General features: G+C 39.5%; 2 protein-coding genes across 4 annotated transcripts in view; both read right to left on the bottom strand.

The window, feature by feature from the left end:
- ZNF684 (zinc finger protein 684) overlaps positions 1-21662 on the bottom strand; it is a 57000-nt gene extending 35338 nt beyond the window's left edge. The window contains exon 1 of the mRNA XM_060089596.1: positions 21609-21662. The gene's annotated coding sequence lies outside the window, so the exon portion shown is untranslated. The remainder of the gene's footprint in view (positions 1-21608) is intronic.
- EXO5 (exonuclease 5) lies at positions 15232-21860 on the bottom strand. 3 transcript variants are annotated; one of them, XM_060089602.1, is made up of 3 exons: positions 21770-21859; positions 21609-21665; positions 15232-16721 (listed from the first exon to the last, which is right to left on the bottom strand). In XM_060089602.1, the coding sequence occupies exon 3, from the start codon at positions 16710-16712 to the stop codon at positions 15600-15602; it is 1113 nt and encodes a 370-aa protein (XP_059945585.1). In that variant the 5' UTR covers positions 16713-16721; positions 21609-21665; positions 21770-21859; the 3' UTR covers positions 15232-15599. The 3 variants fall into 3 exon arrangements, with proteins under 3 accessions (XP_059945585.1, XP_059945586.1, XP_059945584.1); XM_060089603.1 differs by lacking the exon at positions 21609-21665 and having other exon boundaries at positions 21770-21860; XM_060089601.1 differs by lacking the exon at positions 21770-21859 and having other exon boundaries at positions 21609-21698.

The raw sequence follows: 21860 nt of genomic DNA, 5'->3' as shown, positions 1-21860 counted from the left end.
CATCCCGAATTCTGGCTCAGAGCTCCTAAAACTCTTGGAATTCCCTAAGTGATAAGAATGAGCATGGTGTCTTTTGTTATGTTAATGAGGTGACTTTTGGACTGCACCTAAGGATGGGGGCTGATTGCCAGGAAAACCAAACCATGTGATTAGAGGGTTGGAACTTTCAGTCCCATGCCTCCTAACCTCTGGGGAGGTGAGAGAGGCTGGAGGTTGAATCAATAGCCAATGGCCAATGATTTAATCAATCATGGCTATGTGATGAATGATTTAATCAATCATGGCTATGTAATAAAAACCCAAAAAGTTGGGGTTCAGAGAGCTTCTGGCTTGCTGAACATGTGGAGGTGTGGGGAGAGTGATGTGCCCAGAGAGGGCATAGAAGATCTGTGCCCTTTTTCCATACCTTGCCTTATGCATCTGTTCCATATAGCTGTTCTGGAGTTATATCCTTTAATAATAAACTGGTAGTCTAGTAAGTAAAATGTTTCTCTGAGTTCTGTGAGCCACTCTAGTAAACTAATCAAACCCAAGGAGGGGGTTGTTGGAACCTCCAATCTATAGCTGGTAGGTCAGAAGCACAGGTAGACAACCAGGACTTGCAATTGGCATCTGAAGTGGGGCCAGACAGGCAGTCTTAGAGGACTGAACCTTAACCTGTGAGACCTGACATTATTGCCAGGTAGATAGTGGCAGAATTGAGTTGAACTATAAGACACTCAGCTGATGTCTGAGAATTGTTTGGTGATGGGGAAAGAAAAACCACACGTTGGAATTGGTGTGAATAGAATTTTAGTTTTGTCTATGACTATATCTCCAGAGCCTGACACATAATAGGTGCTAAATAAAGATTTATGAATACTGAATAAATGTGAAACTGTCTATAGTTTCATGTCCATAAGTGCAACCTGTCTGGCTAGGGTCTTGAATCTATAGATCAATTTGGGGAAAATTGACATCTTAACAATATTGAGTTTTCCAATCCATGAGCATGGTATATCTCATCATTTATTTAAGTCTAATTTCTCTCAGCAGTGTTTTCTAGTTTGCAGTGTACAACTCTTGCATATCTTTTGTCAGATTTATCCCTAAATATTTCATAATTTTGATATTATGAATTGTATTTTTGAATTTCCATTACCAATTGTTTGTTGTGACTATGTAGAAATACAATTTACTTGTGAATGTTGATCCGTTAGTTTTTTCAAAGTTTCCATGGGATTTCTTACATAGATAATCATGTTATGTGCAAATAAAAAGTTTTATTTCTTCCTCCTCAATCTGGATGCCTTTTATCAATTTTCCTTAACTTACTGCATTGGAAATAAGTTATCCACCACTACAATGATGACTAGAAATGGTGACAGATGACATAACTGCCTTTTTTTCTGAACTAAGAGGAAAAACATTGTCTTTCACCATTAAGTATAATGTTAACTGTAGGTTTCTTGTAGATGCCCTTCATGAGATTGAGGAAGTTCCCTTTTAGTTTTATTTTTCCAAGAGTTTTTCTGAAGAACAGATGCTGTATTTTCTCAAAAAAATTTTTGTATCTATTGAGATTATCATGTTTTTTTCATTTTTAGTATATTAATATGGTGAATTACATTGATACTTTTAATGTTAAACCAATCTTGCATTCCTGGCATAAACCTCATTTGGTCATGTCCTTTTTCTGTATTGTTGGATCCTGTTTGCTAAAATTTTGTTTAAAATCTTTGCATTTATGTTCATAGGGTATACTGGTCTACCAGTAATATGTGGTCTGGGTATCAAAGTAATGCTGGCATCATTGAATGAGTAGGGAAGTTTCCTTCCTCTTCCATTTTCTGGAAGTTTGTGTAGACTTTAGTGTTATTTCTTCTTTAAATATTGGGTAGAATTCAGCAGTAAAGTCATCTGGACCTGGAGTTTTCTTTGTGGGAAGGTTTTAAACTACAAAGTCAATCTCTTTATTAGATATAGGGCTATTCGGGTTACAGATTTTCTTCTTGATAGAGCTTTGGTAGTTTGTATCTTTCAAGGAATTTTTCTGTATCATCTAAGCTGTCAAATGTATTGGCATAAAGTTGTTCATTATATTCTTATTATTCTTTTATTATTTTTAAAAATATTTATATATTTTTTGGCTGCGTCGGGTCTTAGTTGCATCACGCGGGATCTTTCATTCTGGTGCACGGGCTCTTCGTTGTGGTGCGCGGGCTTCTCTCTAGTTGTGGCGCACAGGCTCATTAGTTGCAGTGCACAGGCTCTCTAGTTGTGGCACATGGGCTCATTAGTTGCAGTGCGCGGGCTCTCTAGTTGTGGTGCATGGGCTCCAGAGTGCATGAGCTCTGTAGTTGCGGCACGCAGGCTCATCTCGTTGTGGTGCACGGGCTCAGTAGTTGCGGCGCGCAGGCTTAGTTGCCCCGTGGCATCTTAGCTCCCCAACCAGGGATTGAACCAGTGTCCCTTGCATTGCAAGACAGATTCTTAACTACTGGACCACCAGGGAAGTCTCATCTTATTATTCTTTTAATATCTATACTATTTGTAGTACTATCATCTCATTCCTGATATTGGTCATGTGTCTTCCCTCTTTTTTTTTTTTTTTCCTGATTGCTCTGGTTAGAACTTATCAATTTTATTGATCTCAGAACCAGCTTTTGATTTTTCTCTATTATCTGTTTTCTATTTCATTGATTTCAGCTCCAATGTTTATTTCATTTTTATGCTTTCTTTGAATTTCATTTTCTCTCCTTTTGTTGGTTTAAGGTGGACACTGAGGTCAGTAATTTGAGATCTTTCTTCTTTTCCAGTTAGTGGCATTAGTGGTATCAATTTCCCTGTAATATACTGCATCCCACACATTTTTGTATATTGTTTTCATTTTCAGTCAAATCTAAATAATTTCTGGGACTTCCCTGGCAGTCCAGTGGTTAAGATGCCACACTTCCACTGCAGGGGGCAAGGGTTTGAACCTGGATTGGGGAACTAAGAGCCCATATGCCGCATGTGGCATGGCCCCCCAAAAAATCTACTAATTTCTCTTTTTGTGATTTTTTTTTTTTTTTTTTGGCCACATTGTGCAGCTCAAGATCTTAGTTCCCCAGTCAGGGATTGAACCCAGGCCCTTGGCAGTGAAAGCATGGAGTCCTAACCACTGGACCACCAAGGAATTCCCTGTGATTTCTTTATTGACTCATAGGTTACTTAAGTGTGTTATTTAGTTTGCACATATTTTTTTATTGTTCAGATATTCAGATACCTGTCATTGAGCTCTAACTTAATTCCATTGTCATCAGACAGCATACTTTGTATGACTTTCATCCACATAAATTTATTCAGACTTGTTTTATGGTCCAGAAGTTTATCTTGATAAATATTCTATGTCCACTTGAAAAAAATGTGTATTCTGCTTTTGTTGGGAGGAGTGTTTTGTTGTTGTTGTTGTTTGTTTTTTTTGCCGTACGCGGGCCTCTCACTGTTGTGGCCTCTTCCGTTGTGGAGCACAGGCTCCGGACACGCAGGCTCAGTGGCCATGGCTCACGGGCCCAGCCGCTCTGCGGCATGTGGGACCCTCCCAGACTGGGGCACGAACCCGTGTTCCCCGCATCGGCCGGCAGACTCTCAACCACTGCACCACAAGGGAAACCCAGGAGGAGTGTTGTATAAGTGGTAATTAGGTCAAATGGTTGATAGTGTTAACTCTTCTATATTTCTACTAGTTTTGTCCTCATCATTTATAGAGAGGAGTATTGGAATCTCACACTTTAATTGTGGGCTTGTCTAGTCTATTTCTCCTTGTATTTCTATCAGTTTTTGCCTCATGTATTTTGATATTCTGTTTTAGATACCTAAACACTTAGGACTGCTATGATCTCCTAATGAATTGACCCTTTTATTGTTAAGTGCCCCTCTTTATCCCTGGTGTATTATTAGGGTTCAGCCCACAAACAGAAACCACAAAGTATTTTGAACAAGGAACATTTAATATAAAGAATTATTAATAGGGAATTGGTGTAACTGGGAAGTGGGGAATAAAAAGCACTCTAAAGAATACCCTGGAGCTGGGGAGGGTACCCCCAAAAGAAATAAACTTGGAGGGGGAGACTCTTCCCCAAGGCTGGGATTCAGGTGAGGATATGTTTGAAACCCATCAAATGACCAAGTTTCCTGGGTTGTTACAGGCCACAGCTGACAACCCAAGATTGTTGAGTAAAGAATCACTGGCTAGAATGCTGACGAAATTTGCTAGGAAACTGCCTGCAGGGTTATGGTTGACATTCTGGAAAGCCAGCTGAAACATGGACTGGACTAACAAGAAAGCCTCCCAGAAGCTGCCTGAGAAGAGGGTGGTGGTTGATGACTCACTGGAAAGCTGTCACTAGTAAAAGGCTGGGAAGTGAGTTGGGGCACATGTGGAACTCATTTAGCTGCCCTTGGGAATGCTGCTGAACCTGTGGGATGAAGCCATTCACAGGGAGGTGCTGCTTGCCTCTTAAAAATGCTTGAGATGGGGTGTGTGCAAGAAGTTGTCCATGAGGAGGTAAGACCAGATGCTTTTGGAAACTTCTGGAAGGGGTTGGAGGTGGGGAAACTAGGGAGGTACCACTTGCTGCTGCCTGCCAGGGAACTACCAAAAACAAACAAACAAAACTCTGCAAGAGCCCAACTAGATAAACACATTGGAACTAGGAAAGAAAACCTCTTCTGTATTAGGATTCTCCAGAGAAACAGAACCAATGGGGGATACACACCACACACACACACACACACACACACACACACACAGCTGGCCCTTGAACAATTAGGGGGTTAGGGGCGACAACCTTTCGAGAAGTAAAAAATTTGCATGTAACTTTACACCAGCCCTATTTATCCAGGGTTCTGCATCCTTGAATTCAACCAACCAAGATTGTGTAGTACGTATTGAAAAAAATCCAGGTATAAGTGGACCCATGTTGTTTAAACCAATGTATATATATGAGAGAGAGAGAGAGAAAGATGAACTATAGGAATTGGTTCAAGTGGTTATGGAGGCTAAGAAGTTCCCCAGTCTGCTGTCTGCAAGCTGGAGAACCAGTAAAGTCAGTGTGAATAATTCAGTCTCAGTCTGAATGCCCATGAATCAAGGGAGCCAATCAATGGTGTAACACCTAGTCTGAGGCCAAAGGCCTGAGAACTAGAGTAGAGTGGGCACACTAGTGTAAGTCCTGGAGTACCAGGTGCTCCAGTGTCTGAGGGCAGAGGATGGATGCCCCGGTACAAGAAGAGAGAGCAAGAAATTGCCCTTTCTTTACCTTTTTTTGTTCTGTTCTGACCCTCAACAGATAATAGCTGCCATTGGTGAGGGAAGATCTTCCTTACTAGTCAGCACCGTGAATCATATGTTAATCTCTTCTGGAAACACTCTCACAGACATATCCATAAATAATGTTTATTTTTCCAGCTATCTGGGCATCCCTTAGCCTACTCAAGTGGACACAGAAAATTAACCATCACATCTTCCTCCTCCAGTGCACTTCCAGCACCTTCTACTGACAAAGTTTCTTTTGAGTAGTGTTAACATGGTATCATTTTCCATTCTTTGAGTTTTAACCTTTTGCTCTCTTTATATTTAAAGTAAGTTTCTTTTAAGAAGCTTGTATTTGGGTCTTTCTTTTTTATACAATCTGACAATCACTGCCTTTTAATTGAGGTCCTCAGAACATTTACATTTAATATGATTGATATGACTGGTTTAAACCTTCCATCTTACTGTGTTTTTTTTTAAACTAAGTGTTTTTTAATTTCTCCATCTGTTCTTTATTCTTTTTCCCCCACCTTCCATTGGATTAAAATTTTTAGTGATTTCATTTTAATCTACTGTGTTGGCTTATTAGCTATATATCTTTATTTTGTCTCTTTAGTGGTTGCTTCAAGGTTTATAGTATACATTTTTAACTTATCACAGACTACTTTTCAAGGTATATTATACCACTACACTTACCAGAATATAAGAACTCTATAACATATAACGTTATATGTCAATTATATCTCAATTTTTAAAATGGCTTTAAAAAAAAAGAACTTTGCAACAGTAAACTTTCATTTCTCTCTTCCTGGTTTTTGTGCTATTGTCATACTTCTAAGTAGATTATAAATCCCAGAAAACACTCTATTATCATTACTTTAAAAAGGCAAGTTACCTTTTAAAGAGATTTAAATAATTTTTAAAGTGTTTTATATTTTCTCATGTAGTTACCATTTCCTGTGGGCTTCTTTCCTTGGTGTATATCCAGATCCTTTACATCCAGATTTCCACCTGGTATCATTTTCCTTTTGCCTGAAGAACTTCCTATAACATTACTTCTACATAGGCCTGCTTGTGATGAATTCTTTCAACTTCTGTATGTCAGTAAGTCTTTATTTCACTTTCATTTTTGAAAAATATTTTCACAGCACAAAGAATTCTAGGTTTCAGTTTTTATTTTCAGGACTTTAAAGATATTACTCCACTCCTTTTTGTGGCTTCATCATTTCCAACAAGCAATCTGCTATCATCTTTATTTTTTTCCCCCTCTGGCTGCTTTTAAGATTTTCTCATTATCACTGGCTTTAAGCAATTTGATTATTATGTGTCTTGGTTTAATTTTCTCCATGTTTCTTGGGCATAGAGGTCATTGAGCTTCTTGGATCTGTGGGTTTAGAGTTTTCATTAAATCTGGAAAAGGTTTCATCATTATTTCTTCAAATACTTTTTCTGTCCTTCCTCCCTTCCCTTCTTTTGTGGACTACAATGACATATATATTAGACTACCACTTAAAGTTTTCCCATAGCTAATTGATGTTCTGTTTTTTCCTTTTCAGTACTTTTTTTCTCTCTGTTTCATTTGGGATGCTTTCTGTTGCTATGTCTGCAAGTCCACTAATCTTTTCTTTTACAATGTCAAATCTGTCATTAATACCATCCAGTGTATTTTTCATCTCAGACATTGCATTTTTCATCTCAAGAAGTTCAATATGGGTATTTTTTAAAAATCTTAAGTCAGTTATCATCAAGGTCTATTAAAACAGAGGATTCATGTCATTAATGACTACTCTAGACTTCTGAGAATTATGACTTCCAGTTTCAAAGGCTAATATGTCTAAAGTTAAACAAAAGAGAGATTAAGCTGTGGTTCAGAAGACATTGATCTTGATCACTCAGTGTAACATTTTCAAGATTTAGAAAACTGAGACAGTGACAGATGAAATAATTACATCTCTAAGTAGGAGTCCAGAGAGTACGTTAGGAGAGAATTTACATTATTATGTTCATAATGCAGCAAATGAACCATGAGATTAAAAGATAAAAAGCACTTCTATTAGTTTTTTTTGAACATAAGTCTAAAAAAGAAATATACCCATAGCTACTGAGTGACTTGCATGTTAAACATCCTTGACCCGTTTTTCCATGAATACCAGTTTTACATATTTCACTCTACTCAAGGTACTAATGAGATTACTTTCCTAGATATTGTGTCTTTTATGGAGTTAGAAACATTCATTGAAATGTTCTCCCCAAATTTCACATTTAAGGGTTTCTCTGTATTTCAGTGTATAAAAACAGAGTAGAATGGTGGTTACCTGGGGCTGGGGCTGGGGCTGGGGATAGGGGTGGGGATTGGGCAGGTATAGTTAAACAGTACAAATATACAACTAGTAGATAAATAAGTTCTGGAGATCTGATGCACAACATAATGATTATAGTCAACAGTACTGTATTATAAACTTAAAAGTTGCTAAGAGACTAGATCTTAACTGTTCTCAACACAAAAAAGAAATGATAATTATGGGATGCAATAAAGATGTTAGTTAAAGCTACTTTGGAATCATACAGCAATATATAAATGCACCCCAAAAAAGGTGTTTCTCTGGCTCTATTGATTCTCTTTTTAATTTATACCATTGAAAAAGCCCTTACCACACTGGTTAACAAAGCAAGTAATTTTCCTTTGAATGAAACTCTTACCTTCATTTTTATAGACTCTCCTTGTAATGAATATGAATTGTGTTACAACTGAAGTCTTTACTGTATGTATGACATTTAAACAGTTTCTCCCTTGTGTGAATTCTCTCATTATAGTAAAGACCTATGCTCTGTTTGAATCCTCACCACATTCATCACATTTAAATGGTTTGTGTGGGACATCCCTGGTGGTGCAGTGGTTAAGAATCCGCCTGCCAGTGCAGGGGACACAGGTTTGAGCCCTAGTCCAGGAAGATCCCACATGCCGTGGAGCAACTAAGCCCGTTGCACCACAACTACTGAGCCTGCGCTCTAGAGCCCACAAGCCACAACTACTGAGCCCACGTGCCACAACTACTGAAGCCCGCACGCCTAGAGCCTGTGCTCCACAACAAGAGAAGCCACTGCAATGATAAGCCCACGCACCACAACAGTAGCCCCTGCTTGCTGCAACTAGAGAAAGCCCGCGGGCAGCAACAAAGACCCAACGCAGCCAAAAATAAAATAAGTAAATTTTAAATAAATAAATGGTTTGTGTGGACTTTCTTATGGGCTCAATACTCAGGTGAAGCATCTACCACATTTGCTATGCTTAAAACATTTATTCCCTGGTGGAAGAGGTGAAAATCAGAGAACAGTGAAATTTGGGGACATGAAAAATAAAATCACTGAACCAAAAACTTCAATGCTGGAAAAATTCAGGAATCTTAATTAGTTAACTACATAACCAGTTCAAAGAATTCTTAGAATGTAAAGATAAAAAATAAAAAGAGTAAAATAAGAGAGAAAGATAACAGATATAGAAGGCAGGTCAAGGAAATTTAGTGTACATATCAAAGTAGTTCAGAAGGAGACAAGAGAATAGAGAGATAATACTCAAAGAAATATTTTCTAAGTTGAAGAAGTTGAAGACCAGAACAAACAATTTTCTCAGTATTAAGAGAAAATGACAAAGAGAATAAAACAATAAGAAAAAATTAGGAGACATAGAAAGTATATATAATAGAAATACACATAAAAGTATTCCATAAAGAGAAAATAAGACAGAGAAGCAATAACCAAAGAAATAACAGTTGAAAAACTTTAAAGAGAGTACTTTCTTCCTTACATTTTAATGTATTTTTTTGGATTTTTAAATAATGAACATGTATTATTTAATCAGAAAAATCCACCATAAAGGAAATTTAAAGACATGCAATAAACTGTATTTTAAGAATCATTTAAAAAGACTAAAATCTCCTTTAAAAATGGGCAGTGAAAAAAAAAAAAGGGCAGTAGACTTCCCTTGCGGTCCAGTGGTTAGGACTCTGCACTTCCACTGCAGCAGGCACGGGTTCCATACCTGGTCGGGGAACTAAGATCCCGCATGCCATGCAGGGTGGCCAAAAAAAAAAAAAAGAAAGAAAATGGGCAGTGAATATGAGCAATTCATAAAAGAAGTACAAATTATCAACAAATAAAGGACAGATACTCATCTTCCTAGATTATCTGAGTAGTGCAAATTAAAATATTAAGGCTGGACTTCCCTGGTGGCACAGTGGTTAAGAATCCACCTTCAGAAAAATATTTACAATATCAATGCAGGGGACACGGGTTCGAGCCCTGATCCGATCCCACATGCCACGGAGCAACTAAGCCTGTGCACCGCAAGTACTGAAGCCTGCAAGCTTAGAGCCCATGCTCCTCAACAAGAGAAGCCACCGCAGTGAGAAGCCCATGTACCGCAACCAAGAGTAGCCCCTGCTCGCCACAACTAGAGAAAGCCCGTGCGCAGCAACGAAGACCCAATGCAGCCAAAAATAAATAAGTAAGTAAATAAATAAATAAATAAAATATTAAGGCTAAGATATCAATTATCTCAGATTGGCATCATTTAAAAAGAATTATAATACTAGTGTTTGGGTGTGGAAGAATATACACTTTTATGTACTTCTTTCTCACAAATAATTTGAGTTATTATATTATGTCATATGATGATAATATAATGATACATACAAAAGAGCCTTGCTCTGGGGAATCCTGAAGTCTAAACGGTATAATATTGCAGGGCAATGTGGATCTTATTTATTTATTTATTTATTTTAAATTGAAGTATAGTTGATTTACAATGTTGTCCAGATATATTTTAATTGTGCAGCCTTATATCCCAAAATTTCTAGGCCTTGGAATAAGGAGGAAAATCAGAAAAATATTTACAATATCAATGTTTATATATAGGCTGTGCATTTATTTGTCTATATCTATCCCTGTATGTGCCCACTGGGAAGGGATAATTAAGTGATGATTTATATTACACCTATCCAGTGAAATACTGTATTATCCAGATACGACACTATCCATGAATTATCCAGATATGACACTATCCATGATAAAACTTGACTGAAACAAGCATGTTATAGAGGATTTTTTGTGTCTAATCACATACACCCCAATATACACATATTTGTTTTATATTTAAATATATGTTGATACATCCATAAAAATATCTTGAAGAACCTTATCAACTTCCAATCGATAGTTATTTTGGGATTCAGGATTAATAGGTGTATATGTGAGAGCAACATTTCCTTTCTACTTTATATATTATTATAGTGTTTGTAGTAGGAAAAGATAGGAAATAGCCTAAGTGGATGTAAATAGAGGACTGATTAGATAAACAGTAGTATTATATCTTTACAATGGAATTCTTTGCGGCCACTGAAAGGAAGGAGATAAACTATAAATACTAATATGAAACAACTCCAAAATAAATTGATAAGTAAAAGAAACAAGGTGTGTTGAAGTAGGAAAATATATCTTAAATGAGATACAAAAAAGCACTAATGAAACACTGAAACTGGTCTTCAGTAAAATTTTACTCATCAAAAGATACCATGACAGAATAAAAAGGTAAGCCACAGACTGGAAGAAGATGCTCTCAATAAAGATATCCAATGAATGTTGTGTTTATTGGAGACATTACTGAAGGACAGCAGAAGTGAAGTTCAGTGGAACTGGAGAAACCGAGGCTAGGATAACGATTCTTAGCTTACTTGAGGTCCACAGGCACAGATTCTGCTTATGGGCCTAATCAATATTCCTAGGATACTGACCTGGAATTCAATACAGCTCATTTTTCACTTCATCCAGACCTCCAGGGCTTGGAGCCCCTTCTTTCTGCCATGCCAGCAGGACCACTCTGCATTTTTTGCTTCCACATTTGAGGATCTGATACAACCTGGTGGATCGTGACACCACTACAATAGATCCAATTTCAGATCCACCTGAGATAAATCATTCTGCAACACATGAACTTTTACCAAGTCAGCTCCTCCTCTGGAATACTTTGCTCCCACTCACTTTTAAAAGATATTGACACAATAGAATATTATTCAGTCTTAAAAAGGAAGGAGATTCTGACACAGGCTATAACATGGATGTAACTTGAAGATGTTAAGCTAAGTGAAATAAGCCAGTCACAAAAGGACAAATACTGTATGATTCCACTTATCTGAGGCACCTAGAGTGGTCAGACTCATAGAGACAGGAAGTAGTATAGTGACTGCCAGGAGATGAAGGGAGGGAGGAATGGGGAGCTCATGTTTAATGGATAGGGAGTAATTTCAGCTGGGGAAGATGAAAATTTCTGAAGATGGATGGTGGAGGTGTCATGTTCACATCTTCCTCTTTTCCTCCAAGAGTGTTGGGTCCTTAGCAAGGCAAAAAGTGCAAGCTCTGTTACTGAAAAATGTCAGTGTGGCTGAGATGGCAAGCTGTCACTCAATATCCATTCTCTGGTTTTTGCAGTTCATAGACTCTCCAATTTTTGTCTGCACATATGCTTTCCCAGAATAAAAATTACATATCCCAACCTCCCTTGTAGTGACCAAATTTTGGCCAGTGGGATGTCAGTGCTGCAAATTTATGAAGTGTCCTTAAAATAATACCCTTTTCCTATTTCAGCTTTATGCTGAATGTGTATAGGTGACTAGAGTTTGGGCAGCCATTTTGGACTATGAAGTAGGAAGACACTTATTGGTTTTAGAGAAACAAGAGAGAAGGAACTTGGGCTCCGGACACCATGACCTAGACTAACTATATCTAGGGTTCTTTTTCATGAAAGAAATCCATTTCTATTTTGTTTAACCACTATTGTTTTGGCAATTTCTATTATGAACAGTTGGACCTAATCCTAATTTAGGTACTTAACCCATCCTCTGGCCCAAGAAGCAAGTTTTTTTGCTTTTTTTAAAATCAAGAAATAGCTTCATTGTGACATCTCTTTTCATTTACCCACCCACTGAACAAACATCCAAGAGGTTCATAATTTGGAGTCAGACACCTCAGCAGAGTTCATATAAATATATGTTGATACATCCATAAAAATATCTTGAAGAATCGTATCAACTTTATATCACATCATACTGTATGATACATACATGGGAGAGATGACATTATGAGATATGCGGCAGCTGCAAACCAGGGAAGCATCTCTTGTAGAGAACAGCATCAGTGATCCTGGGGTGACCCCAACTACAGATGCCTCAACTACTCTGTGAGAAACCATAAAGTGATGACCGAAAGGTGTTAATTTAAAATAAGGATTTGTGGACTTCTCTGGTGGTGCAATGGTTAAGAATCTGCCTGCCAACGCAGGAGACACAGGTTCGATCCCTGTTCCGGGAAGATCCCACATACCAAGGAGCAACTAAGCCCGTGTGCCACAACTACTGAGCCTGCACTCTAAAGCCAGCGCGCCACAACTACTGAAGCCCATGCACCCTAGAGCCCGCACGCCACAACTACTAAGCCCGCGTGCTGCAACTGCTGAAGCCCGCACGCCTAGAGCCCTTGCTCCGCAGTGAGAGAAGCCACGGCAATGAGAAGCCCACACTCCGCAACGAAGAGCAGCCCCCACTCGCCACAACTAGGAAAAAGCCAGTGCGCAGCAACAAAGACCCAACACAGCCAAAAATAAATAAAATTTTTTAAAATAATAAATAAATAAATAAATAAATGGGCTGTGTCATGGCCAAATTAAAAAATAAAATAAGTATTTGAAAGCTCAAGGAATTACAGAATTCTGACTAAATTCTATTAAATTAGTCACTGTCTAAAACCAACTGATTTTCTCTTTTTCCTCTTCTTAAAGATTCTAATATAACTAAGATGATGCTACAGAGGCCTGAGCAAGTTCTTTTTTTGAAGACTATTAGCTTAATACTATTTATCTCATAAGGTTCAGTTTACCATGCCCCAAATTTGAGTCCAAACTTCTTAGGGCCTATAATGACGTACAGTGTAGGCAGCTTAACACAGCAAGAAAAATTTATAGTGTAATAGTTAAGAGCATAAGCACCGCAGTCAGACAATCTAGGCTGGAGTCAACCACTTTCAAACTGTGTGACCTTGGGCAAGTTTTATAACCCTTCTAAGCTTCGGTTCCCTCATCAGGGATAGTAATGGATACATAGATTTAATCATAAAAAGTGCTTAGCACAGTGCCTGGGACAGAATACTCCCTCAGTAAATGGGAAGAGTTATTACAAGATTCCCACTCTCCAATAAGAAAAGAGTATGTGTAGCTCAGAAGGCCTCCAGAGGTAGCCTACTGTAACTCCTATAAATGTCCAGGTTTTACCAGTTCAGGTATAACATGCAGCTATGCTAACAATATTCACCGTGTTCTGCTGGCTCTTGGCCTTCTAGTTAGTATAGAAACCCCACCCCTGCCAACTCCTCTCCTTCTATCTACTTCTGCAAATTCTCCAGGAGTGTGTCCGTAAATAAGCCTACTCCTTCCAGGTGATGTCCATATCATTCTTTCCTCTGGTCTTGTTGGAGATGCCTGCAGTTAAGGGCTCCACTGAGATTCCTCTAAGATGCACTGAGATTCCTCTTCATTATCTTTAAATATCTTAAAATGTTTTTACTTTGTTGTTTTTCACTTTATAAACAGAATATCATGCCATATGTAACCTTTGGGGACTTACTTTTTCACTTAATACTGTGTGCTAATTTTCATCCACATGGTTGCATGTCATTGTAGCTCATGTGTTTTGGCTGCCGTACCACATCATCCTACTCTTCCAATGATATGCACCTAGGCAGCTTCTAGGTTTAGGTTTTGCTAGTGTGAAAGTGTTACAAAGCTCTTGTTAATATTCCCTGTTGTACATGTATAAGAGTTTCTCTTAGCGTATACTCAGGAATGGTATTGCTGGATTGTACAGTGTGTGAGTGTCACATGTTACTTAATGTATTATGGGGGTTTTTGTTTGTTTGTTTGTTTATTGTGGTACGCGGGCCTCTCACTGCTGTGGTCTCTCCCGTTGCGGAGCCCAGGCTCCGGACGCGCAGGCTCAGCGGCCATGGCTCATGGGCCTAGCTGCTCCGCAGCATGTGGGATCTTCCCAGACCGGGGCACGAACCCGTGTCCCCTGCATCGGCAGGCGGACTCTCAACCACTGCGCCACCAGGGAAGCCCTAGAGTCTCAGTTTTGACCTACAGTAAATATCATTGATAAAACCAACATAAACAATATGTCTTTGGTATCGTCAATAATTTTTAAGCATGCAAAGGATCTGAGACCAAAATATTTGAGAATGTTGCTCAATGGAAAAACAGAGATGAATGAAGCAAAGGACTAGAAACAACTTACACTATCATCAACATTATCTTCATTATTATCAGCAGCAGCAGCAGCAGCAGTAGCAGCAGCGCCATCCATATACTGAATCATCGAATGATTCTGCTGTGTTGAGTACTGTCCTAAGCTCTCTGCATGCATCATCTCATTTAATCCTCATAATAACTCTATGAGGTGAGTATAATTACCATCACTCCATTTTCCATATTGGAAAACTGAGGCTCAGAAAAGGCTTAGAAACTTTCCCAAGGTCCCAAGCTAGTAAAGAATACAGTCCAGGTCTGTCTAATTCCAGGGCATCACTTATGCTCTGGTCTTAGAGTAGGAGATGATGGGTACCTCTGGGGTTGAAGGTAATACAAGCTTCCACTCATGTATTCATTATTTTGTAAATATTAATATCATATTTACTATTTTCATTTTTTATGACTTCCTGTTCCTGCTTCATTTTTCCTTATTTCTTTGGGCATATGTATTAGGCTTCTTTTAAATTCCTGCTCTGCTCATTCCACTACTTCAGAAATATGTTTATGTATGTACTTAAAGGCTTGGAATAACATGCACACAAACTATTCTGGGGGTCCTCTTTGAAGGGCTGAGATTATGAAAAGAACCAGTTCAACCAACCTGGACAGTGTTTCATTTTATTTCATTATATAAAATGTAGAAACCCTGATTGAGAAAAAATAGGGAAGAGACTTAAAAGAAACTGAAGAATCTTCTTAGGAAAGCAATGATTGCTGAAGGATACCTTGCTCCAGCTATGATAAGCATCTGTCTTCTTGGCAACCTATGGCGAAGCTCCTGGGACAGTATAATCCCAGATCTCTCCCTGAGCCTTGGTCCTGGATTTGTGTGGTAAGAGGCTGAGGAAATATGAAAAGAACCAAAATAAGAACACTCTTCATGGAAGTCAAGCTCAGAGACTAGTCCTCTTTCACTCTGCTGAGTACATTAGGAGCAGGAAAGATCAAAGTTCCTGAAAGTCTATCTTCCGTTCATTTGGCTTTTTTGGCTTGCGGCTCTAGCATGGAGTTGGGCAACCCACCATTCTTCCTCCACTCACAGATATCTGCATAGTTGCATGTCCGACATTTCCAAGCCTCCTCCACATCAACCCCTTGAGGCTCTCGGTGGCCCATCCAGTAGGCCATATAGTGCTGCACTTTGTTTCTCACCTCTGTCTCTTCAAAGGCCACTATCTCTGTACCCAGCACAGTGGCAGTCTCTTGGTGGATATACTCAATCTTCAGGATATCAATAACTGGGAGGTCAGACAGTGTTAGAGACAAGAAGACCAGCTCCATGAGGTCACCCAAGGACTTCACAGAGAAGCCTCCCTGCCGGGCATGCCTCAGCACTGAAGGTCCCAGTGGCTTTTCTGGATGCAATTTTGTGTGGTGGCTTAGGCTAGCAGTGGTCACTTTCCCTTGTACCATGGCATCAAAGATGTATTTGTACAGGCTGACCTGAAAACAGTCTTTTTTTCTCTGAGCATCCGGAGGGAGCACAGGGTGCCTGCGTGTCTTGAGTTCAGCCAGTTCCAGTTCCCCCCTGGCTGTATAGTGCAGCTCATCAATCACTCCAACAAGAAGCACACCCTCCACTTCTCCAAACACTGGAAACTCTCTGATGCGCCCTTCTGACTGCAGGGTAGGAATCATTGATAATATGTTCAGAAACTTAATTGCCCAAGCATCTTCTTTAGAGGTGATGGGGAGAGTCACAAGATCATGAACTTCTAGTTCTCTAGCTAGGTGGATGCTGGCACCAGTGTCCAAAACAGCTGACTTCTCAGGTGTCAAGAAACCAGGAAGCTCCTTCCCATATACCATTTGCTGTTCACACCAGTTCTGAGTAGACAGGTCAGTGACATACAAATATTTAAGATGGAATCGTTCCATAGGTGACAAGACATCCAATCCTCTTTTCCACTTTGGTAAGCTTATGAGCTCGCCATCCTTCCCAGGGAGCTCAGAAGAAGGGCCAGGCTTGTTAGGTGAAGTACTTGACTCTTGTGTATCCTCCAGGTCCAGAAACTCTGAGTCACTCATGTCTGAGAACCCTGAGGCCTCTGCTGACACCGTCTCCTCTTCCCTAGTCTCTGCCATGGCACAGCTCTGGATTGGGCAAAGGCCGTGCATATCATGTTAAAGAAATGCATTACCCAAATGAAAAATTTCTCAAAAGCACTTTCAAATTCCAATGAGGTAAAAAAGAATCACGACTAATTATTTATATACAGTCTTTAAAGATGCTTATTTACTTATGACCAATTAGTAATGCTATAGAGTTGTACTACGGGTACAATTTACAACAGTAAGACTCATTGTATCATCCATATATGAATACTTGGCAAAAATTTTTAAGGGCAAAATAAAACTTAAGTTTTATTACTGAATCTGGTACTAACATACCATATGTGACTTTAAGCAAATCACCTACTTTGTCCTCAGTTTCTTCATTTAAAAGGAAATTTGAGGTTTGCCTTTTTTCCTTCAAAATTCTACTGACTTGGGACATTATTTCATTTTTTAAGTGAATGTAGATCAGTGTAAATGTTGGAGCAATGTTTGCCAGTTTACCATGGACCACTTCTACAATTCTTTTGATACAAAGTCCTTGACTAGGAAAATAAATCTCAATAACAAACTGTTCCTTGAGAAAAATCAGCTCTACAATGACTGTTTTTAAATGTAGTTCTCGGGCTTCCCTGGTGGCGCAGTGGTTGGGAGTCCGCCTGCCAATGCAGGGGACACGGGTTCGTGCTCCAGTCCGCGAAGATCCCACGTGCCGCGGGGCGGCTGGGCCCGTGAGCCATGGCCGCTGAGCCTGCGCGTCCGGAGCCTGTGCTCCGCAACGGGAGAGGCCACAACAGTGAGAGGCCCGCGTACCGCAAAAAAATAAAATAAATAAATAAATAAATAAATAAATGTAGTTCTCAGAAACGTAGTGCGGCAAAATTCAAAGACTAACTACAGATAAATACAAACAGATCTACTCATGAAGTAATAGCATGAAGTAACGAGAGAGGATATTCACAGCAACATGTGGAAATCAGTTGTTTTTTGTGTTTGAGATATATTAAGAAAATGACAAGAAGAAAAAGCTCTTGGTGGGTTTTACTTTACCTTTACTGACTGTATAAATTCCTCCTAACACTATAGAAATTGGTGTTTCCCACTAAGTTTATTTTCTCCCTCCACAAGAAATTAGCTTATGATGGAAAATATGTCAGTGAAAACTCTTAAAATATTACTGTATTTTGCTATAAATAATAGTGAATATTTATTGCACAGTTATTGCATGCTAGACACTGAGCCAAGTGCTTCACACCCAATATCTCACTACTCTACTGAGGGACAAATACTCTCCCTTTTTACAGCAAACCATTTCACAAGCACAGGAGACAGAATAGAACAATGAACACAATCTAGATAAATAACTGTTGACACGTTGCTGTGTTTGCTTCTTTCAGGTGTTTTTTTTTAGCCTAACTATTTTAAAATAAATTACAGAAATCATCATGCTTCAAATACAAATGCTTCACATACATTTCCAAAGAAGCCTCCTATATTAACTACAATATTATCATATCTACCAAAATTAATAATTCCCTAATACTCCAGTCCATATTCAAATTTCCTCAGCTGCCCTAAAAAACATTTGGATAGCTTTTCGTTAAACCAGGAAACAAAGACCATACATTATGTTTGATTGTTTTGTCTCTCAAGTATTTTTAATCTTAAGAAAATAGGGGAGTTCCCTGGTGGCCTAGCAGTTAGGACTCCGGGCTTTCACTACCGTGGGCCAGGTTCAATCCCTGGTCAGGAAAAAAAAAACTAATAGGAGGGAGGGATAAATCAGGAGCTTGGGGTGAGCACATGTACACTACTATATATAAGATATTTAGATAACCAACAAGGACCTACTGTATAGCACAGGGAGCTCTACCCAATATTCTGTGATAACCTATATGAAAAAAGAATCTACAAAAGAATGAATATATGTATATGTATATGAATTACTTTACCGTACACCTGAAACTAACACAACATTGTAAATCAGCTATACTCCAATAAAGGGACTTCCCTGATGGTGCAGTGGTTAAGACTCCGTGCTCCCAATGCAGGGGGCCTGGGTTCAATCCCTGGTCAGGAAACTAGATCCCATATGCATGCTGCAACTAAGAGTTTGTATGCCACAACTAAGGAGCTGGTAAGCCACAGCTAAGGAGCCCACCTGCTGCAACTAAGACCCAGCGCAACCAAATAAATAAATAAATGTAAAAAAAAAAAACTACACTCCAATAAAATTAAAATACTAAAAAAAAAACGAGGGCTTCCCTGGTGGCGCAGTGGTTGAGAGTCCGCCTGCCCATGCAGGGGACACAGGTTCGTGCCCCAGTCCGGGAAGATCCCACATGCCACAGAGCGGCTGGGTCCGTGAGCCATGGCCACTGAGCCTGCGCGTCTGGAGCCTGTGCTCTGCAATGGGAGAGGCCCGTGTACCGCAAAAAAAAAAAAAGAAACTAGGCAAATTATTTTGTGAAGATACTCTTTTTAAGCCTTCCTTCTTACTTCACATATCTAACCCTGCATACAAAACAAAACAAAACAAAACAAAACAAAACAAAACAAAACAAAACAAGGTATGAGCAGCCCACTAGTATTTTGACTTTGGGTGACAGGAAAATAACTTGACACAGAATTTAAGCTGATTGAGGTAAAAACTATGAGCGAAGCTTCCTCCTTGCTACTCTAAGGAGCAATGAAAGAGCAGTATGTACCAAGTCCCATGTTAAAAACTTAAAAACAACTGATACCTTGAAAATGGTATTAATATTAGTTATCATTGTACTTAACTAATTTTTAAATAGTCTAAATGTCCCTAATGAAGGAAAACACAGATAGCTGGAAAACAAGTTATTTGCAATGAACCAAAGTAATATGATGCTAAGACTTCTGGGTATATCCTATAAAGTTATTGCTTTATAGGATATTTCAACAGTAATAAAACACAGAAGCTGCACGTTGCACAAGTGTCTTAAACTATAAATGTGCCTTAGCTGATGATACTTTCAAAATAAGTAATGTTGGACTTCCCTGATGGCGCAGTGGTTAAGAATCCGCCTGCCAATTCAGGGGACACGGGTTCGAGCCCTGGTCCGGGAAGATCCCACATGCCGCGGAGCAACTAAGCCCATGGGCCACAACTACTGAGCTTGCTCTCTAGAGCCCGCGAACCACAACTACTGAGCCCACGTGCCACAATTACTGAAGGCCATGCGCCTAGAGCCCGTGCTCTGCAACAAGAGAAGCCACTGCAATGAGAAGCCTGTGCACCACAACTAGAGAAAGCCCGTGCGCAGCAACGAAGACCCAAGGCAGCCAAAAATAAATAAATAAATAAATTTATACAAAATGAGTAATGCTATTTGGACTATGAAGTCCCTGAAACTGGGAGAGAATCTTTACCCTCCACCAAGAAACAAAAGTTAAATGGCAATTAACACATATACTTCGGGTTGCCCCCTACCCCCATCCCTCTGCAGGGGAGGGCACTAAATCCAAATCGACTGACCTTGAAAATAGTTTACTTCAAATACCCAGTCCTGGGCTGTCCAATATGTAGCCACCAGTCACATGCAGCTATTTAAATTTAATTAAAATTAAATAAAATTAGGCACATTTCAAGTGCTCAGTAGCTACATGTGGTTGGTGGGTACCACATTATAAGGCACAGATATAGAACACTTTCCTGTCATACAAAGTTCTATTGGACAGTACTGGTTTCAATTATTTCATATGTATCTATTAACTCCCCAAAGAGAGCATAAGCCCCTGAAATGTATGGACTTCCTACTTGTTTTACATACAACACTCAAAACAGGGTAGCTCTTAACAGGTAAGTGAAATGTTTGTAAAGAAGACACAGGGGACTTCCCTGGTGGCGCAGTGGTGAAGAATCCCCCTGCCAATGCAAGGGACATGGGTTCGAGCCCTGGTCCAGGAAGATCCCACATGCCGTGGAGCAACTAAGCCCATGCGCCACAACTACTAAGCCTGCGCTCTAGAGCCCACGAGCCACAACTACTGAGCTCACAGGCTGCATCTACTGAAGCCCGCGCACCTAGAGCCTGTGCTCTGCAACAAGAGAAGCCACCGCAATGAGAAGCCCATGCACTGCAACAAAGAGTAGCCCTGCTCATCGCAACTAGAGAAAGCCTGTGTGCAGCAACAAGACCCAACACAGCCAAAAATAAATAAATAAATAAATTTATATTAAAAAAAAAAAAGAAGACACAAAAGGAGAGCATTCTTTGTGGAATTATTTACCTAAAAGGAAAAAACAATACACTGGAGATGGACAATTTAGACTCAGTGTGCTGCTTGGACTTTCCTATGCAGAAAAAATCCAGGCAAGGGCATGATGCAGTGCACTTTGTCCCAAAATTCAGTTTGTATCTTTTTGACAGGATTTTACATGGTACATGGATCAACATCTTAGAATAAATATAAAGCTTAGAGTGTTCTTCAAACGCATAATTTCATATGTAGTGTTTCTAAGCACAAGTTTGATTTTTTAAATAAATGTAAGTAAAAAATTAAAACTATGAGACTAACAATACATGTGGTACATAGGTATGGTAGAAATAGGTGGTAAGTGAATGAGATGTTTGGGAAACACCAGCATGCTGTCAAGAGTCTGGGGGTCCTACAGATCTGGATTCTGAACCTGAGTAGGTCAATAGTATTTAGTATGCTACTTGCCTTATGAGTATTCTTGGCCAAGTTTGCAGTTTTCCTGAGGCTACTGACACATCTTTAAAATTAGAGTACTCCTTCCAACCATACTCAGCTACCCAAACAACTGAGTGATGGCAAAGTACACACACTGGCACTCAACAAATGGGGATCTCCTTCTCCTTCTCAAGGGAGAGATGAGATAGTACCCCTATTCCCTCTGACAAATTACATTTTAGGAGAGAAGAAACTTCTACTCACCTGGGATTTGGCTGATCTTCCTCCTCACAGGAAAGGCAAAATGCTGAAATGATAAGGCTGGGGGAGGAGGAAAGAGCTCTGAAAGACCAGGTCTGCAATTGGAGAATCCAGATTAGCAACTCTGGGCCTTGCTAGAACAGAGAATTTTGGTCCTTTCTCACCTGACCAGTCCCTCACATTGCGGCGTTTCCTCCTCTCTGATCCACTCTGCACAGACTGTTGCCCACCCCAGATCCTACGTGAAGCTTGCCT

The sequence above is a fragment of the Mesoplodon densirostris genome, chromosome 2 (assembly GCF_025265405.1).
Source record: "Mesoplodon densirostris isolate mMesDen1 chromosome 2, mMesDen1 primary haplotype, whole genome shotgun sequence".
Classification (NCBI taxonomy): Eukaryota; Metazoa; Chordata; class Mammalia; order Artiodactyla; family Ziphiidae; genus Mesoplodon; species Mesoplodon densirostris.
The sequence above is the reverse complement of the archived record's forward strand: the minus strand, read 5'-3'. Positions and strand labels throughout refer to the sequence as shown.

Bases quoted from the DNA above. Each gene is read 5' to 3' on its own strand.
- EXO5 (XM_060089603.1), bottom strand. From the start codon at position 16,712: ATGGCAGAGACTAGGGAAGAGGAGACGGTGTCAGCAGAGGCCTCAGGG.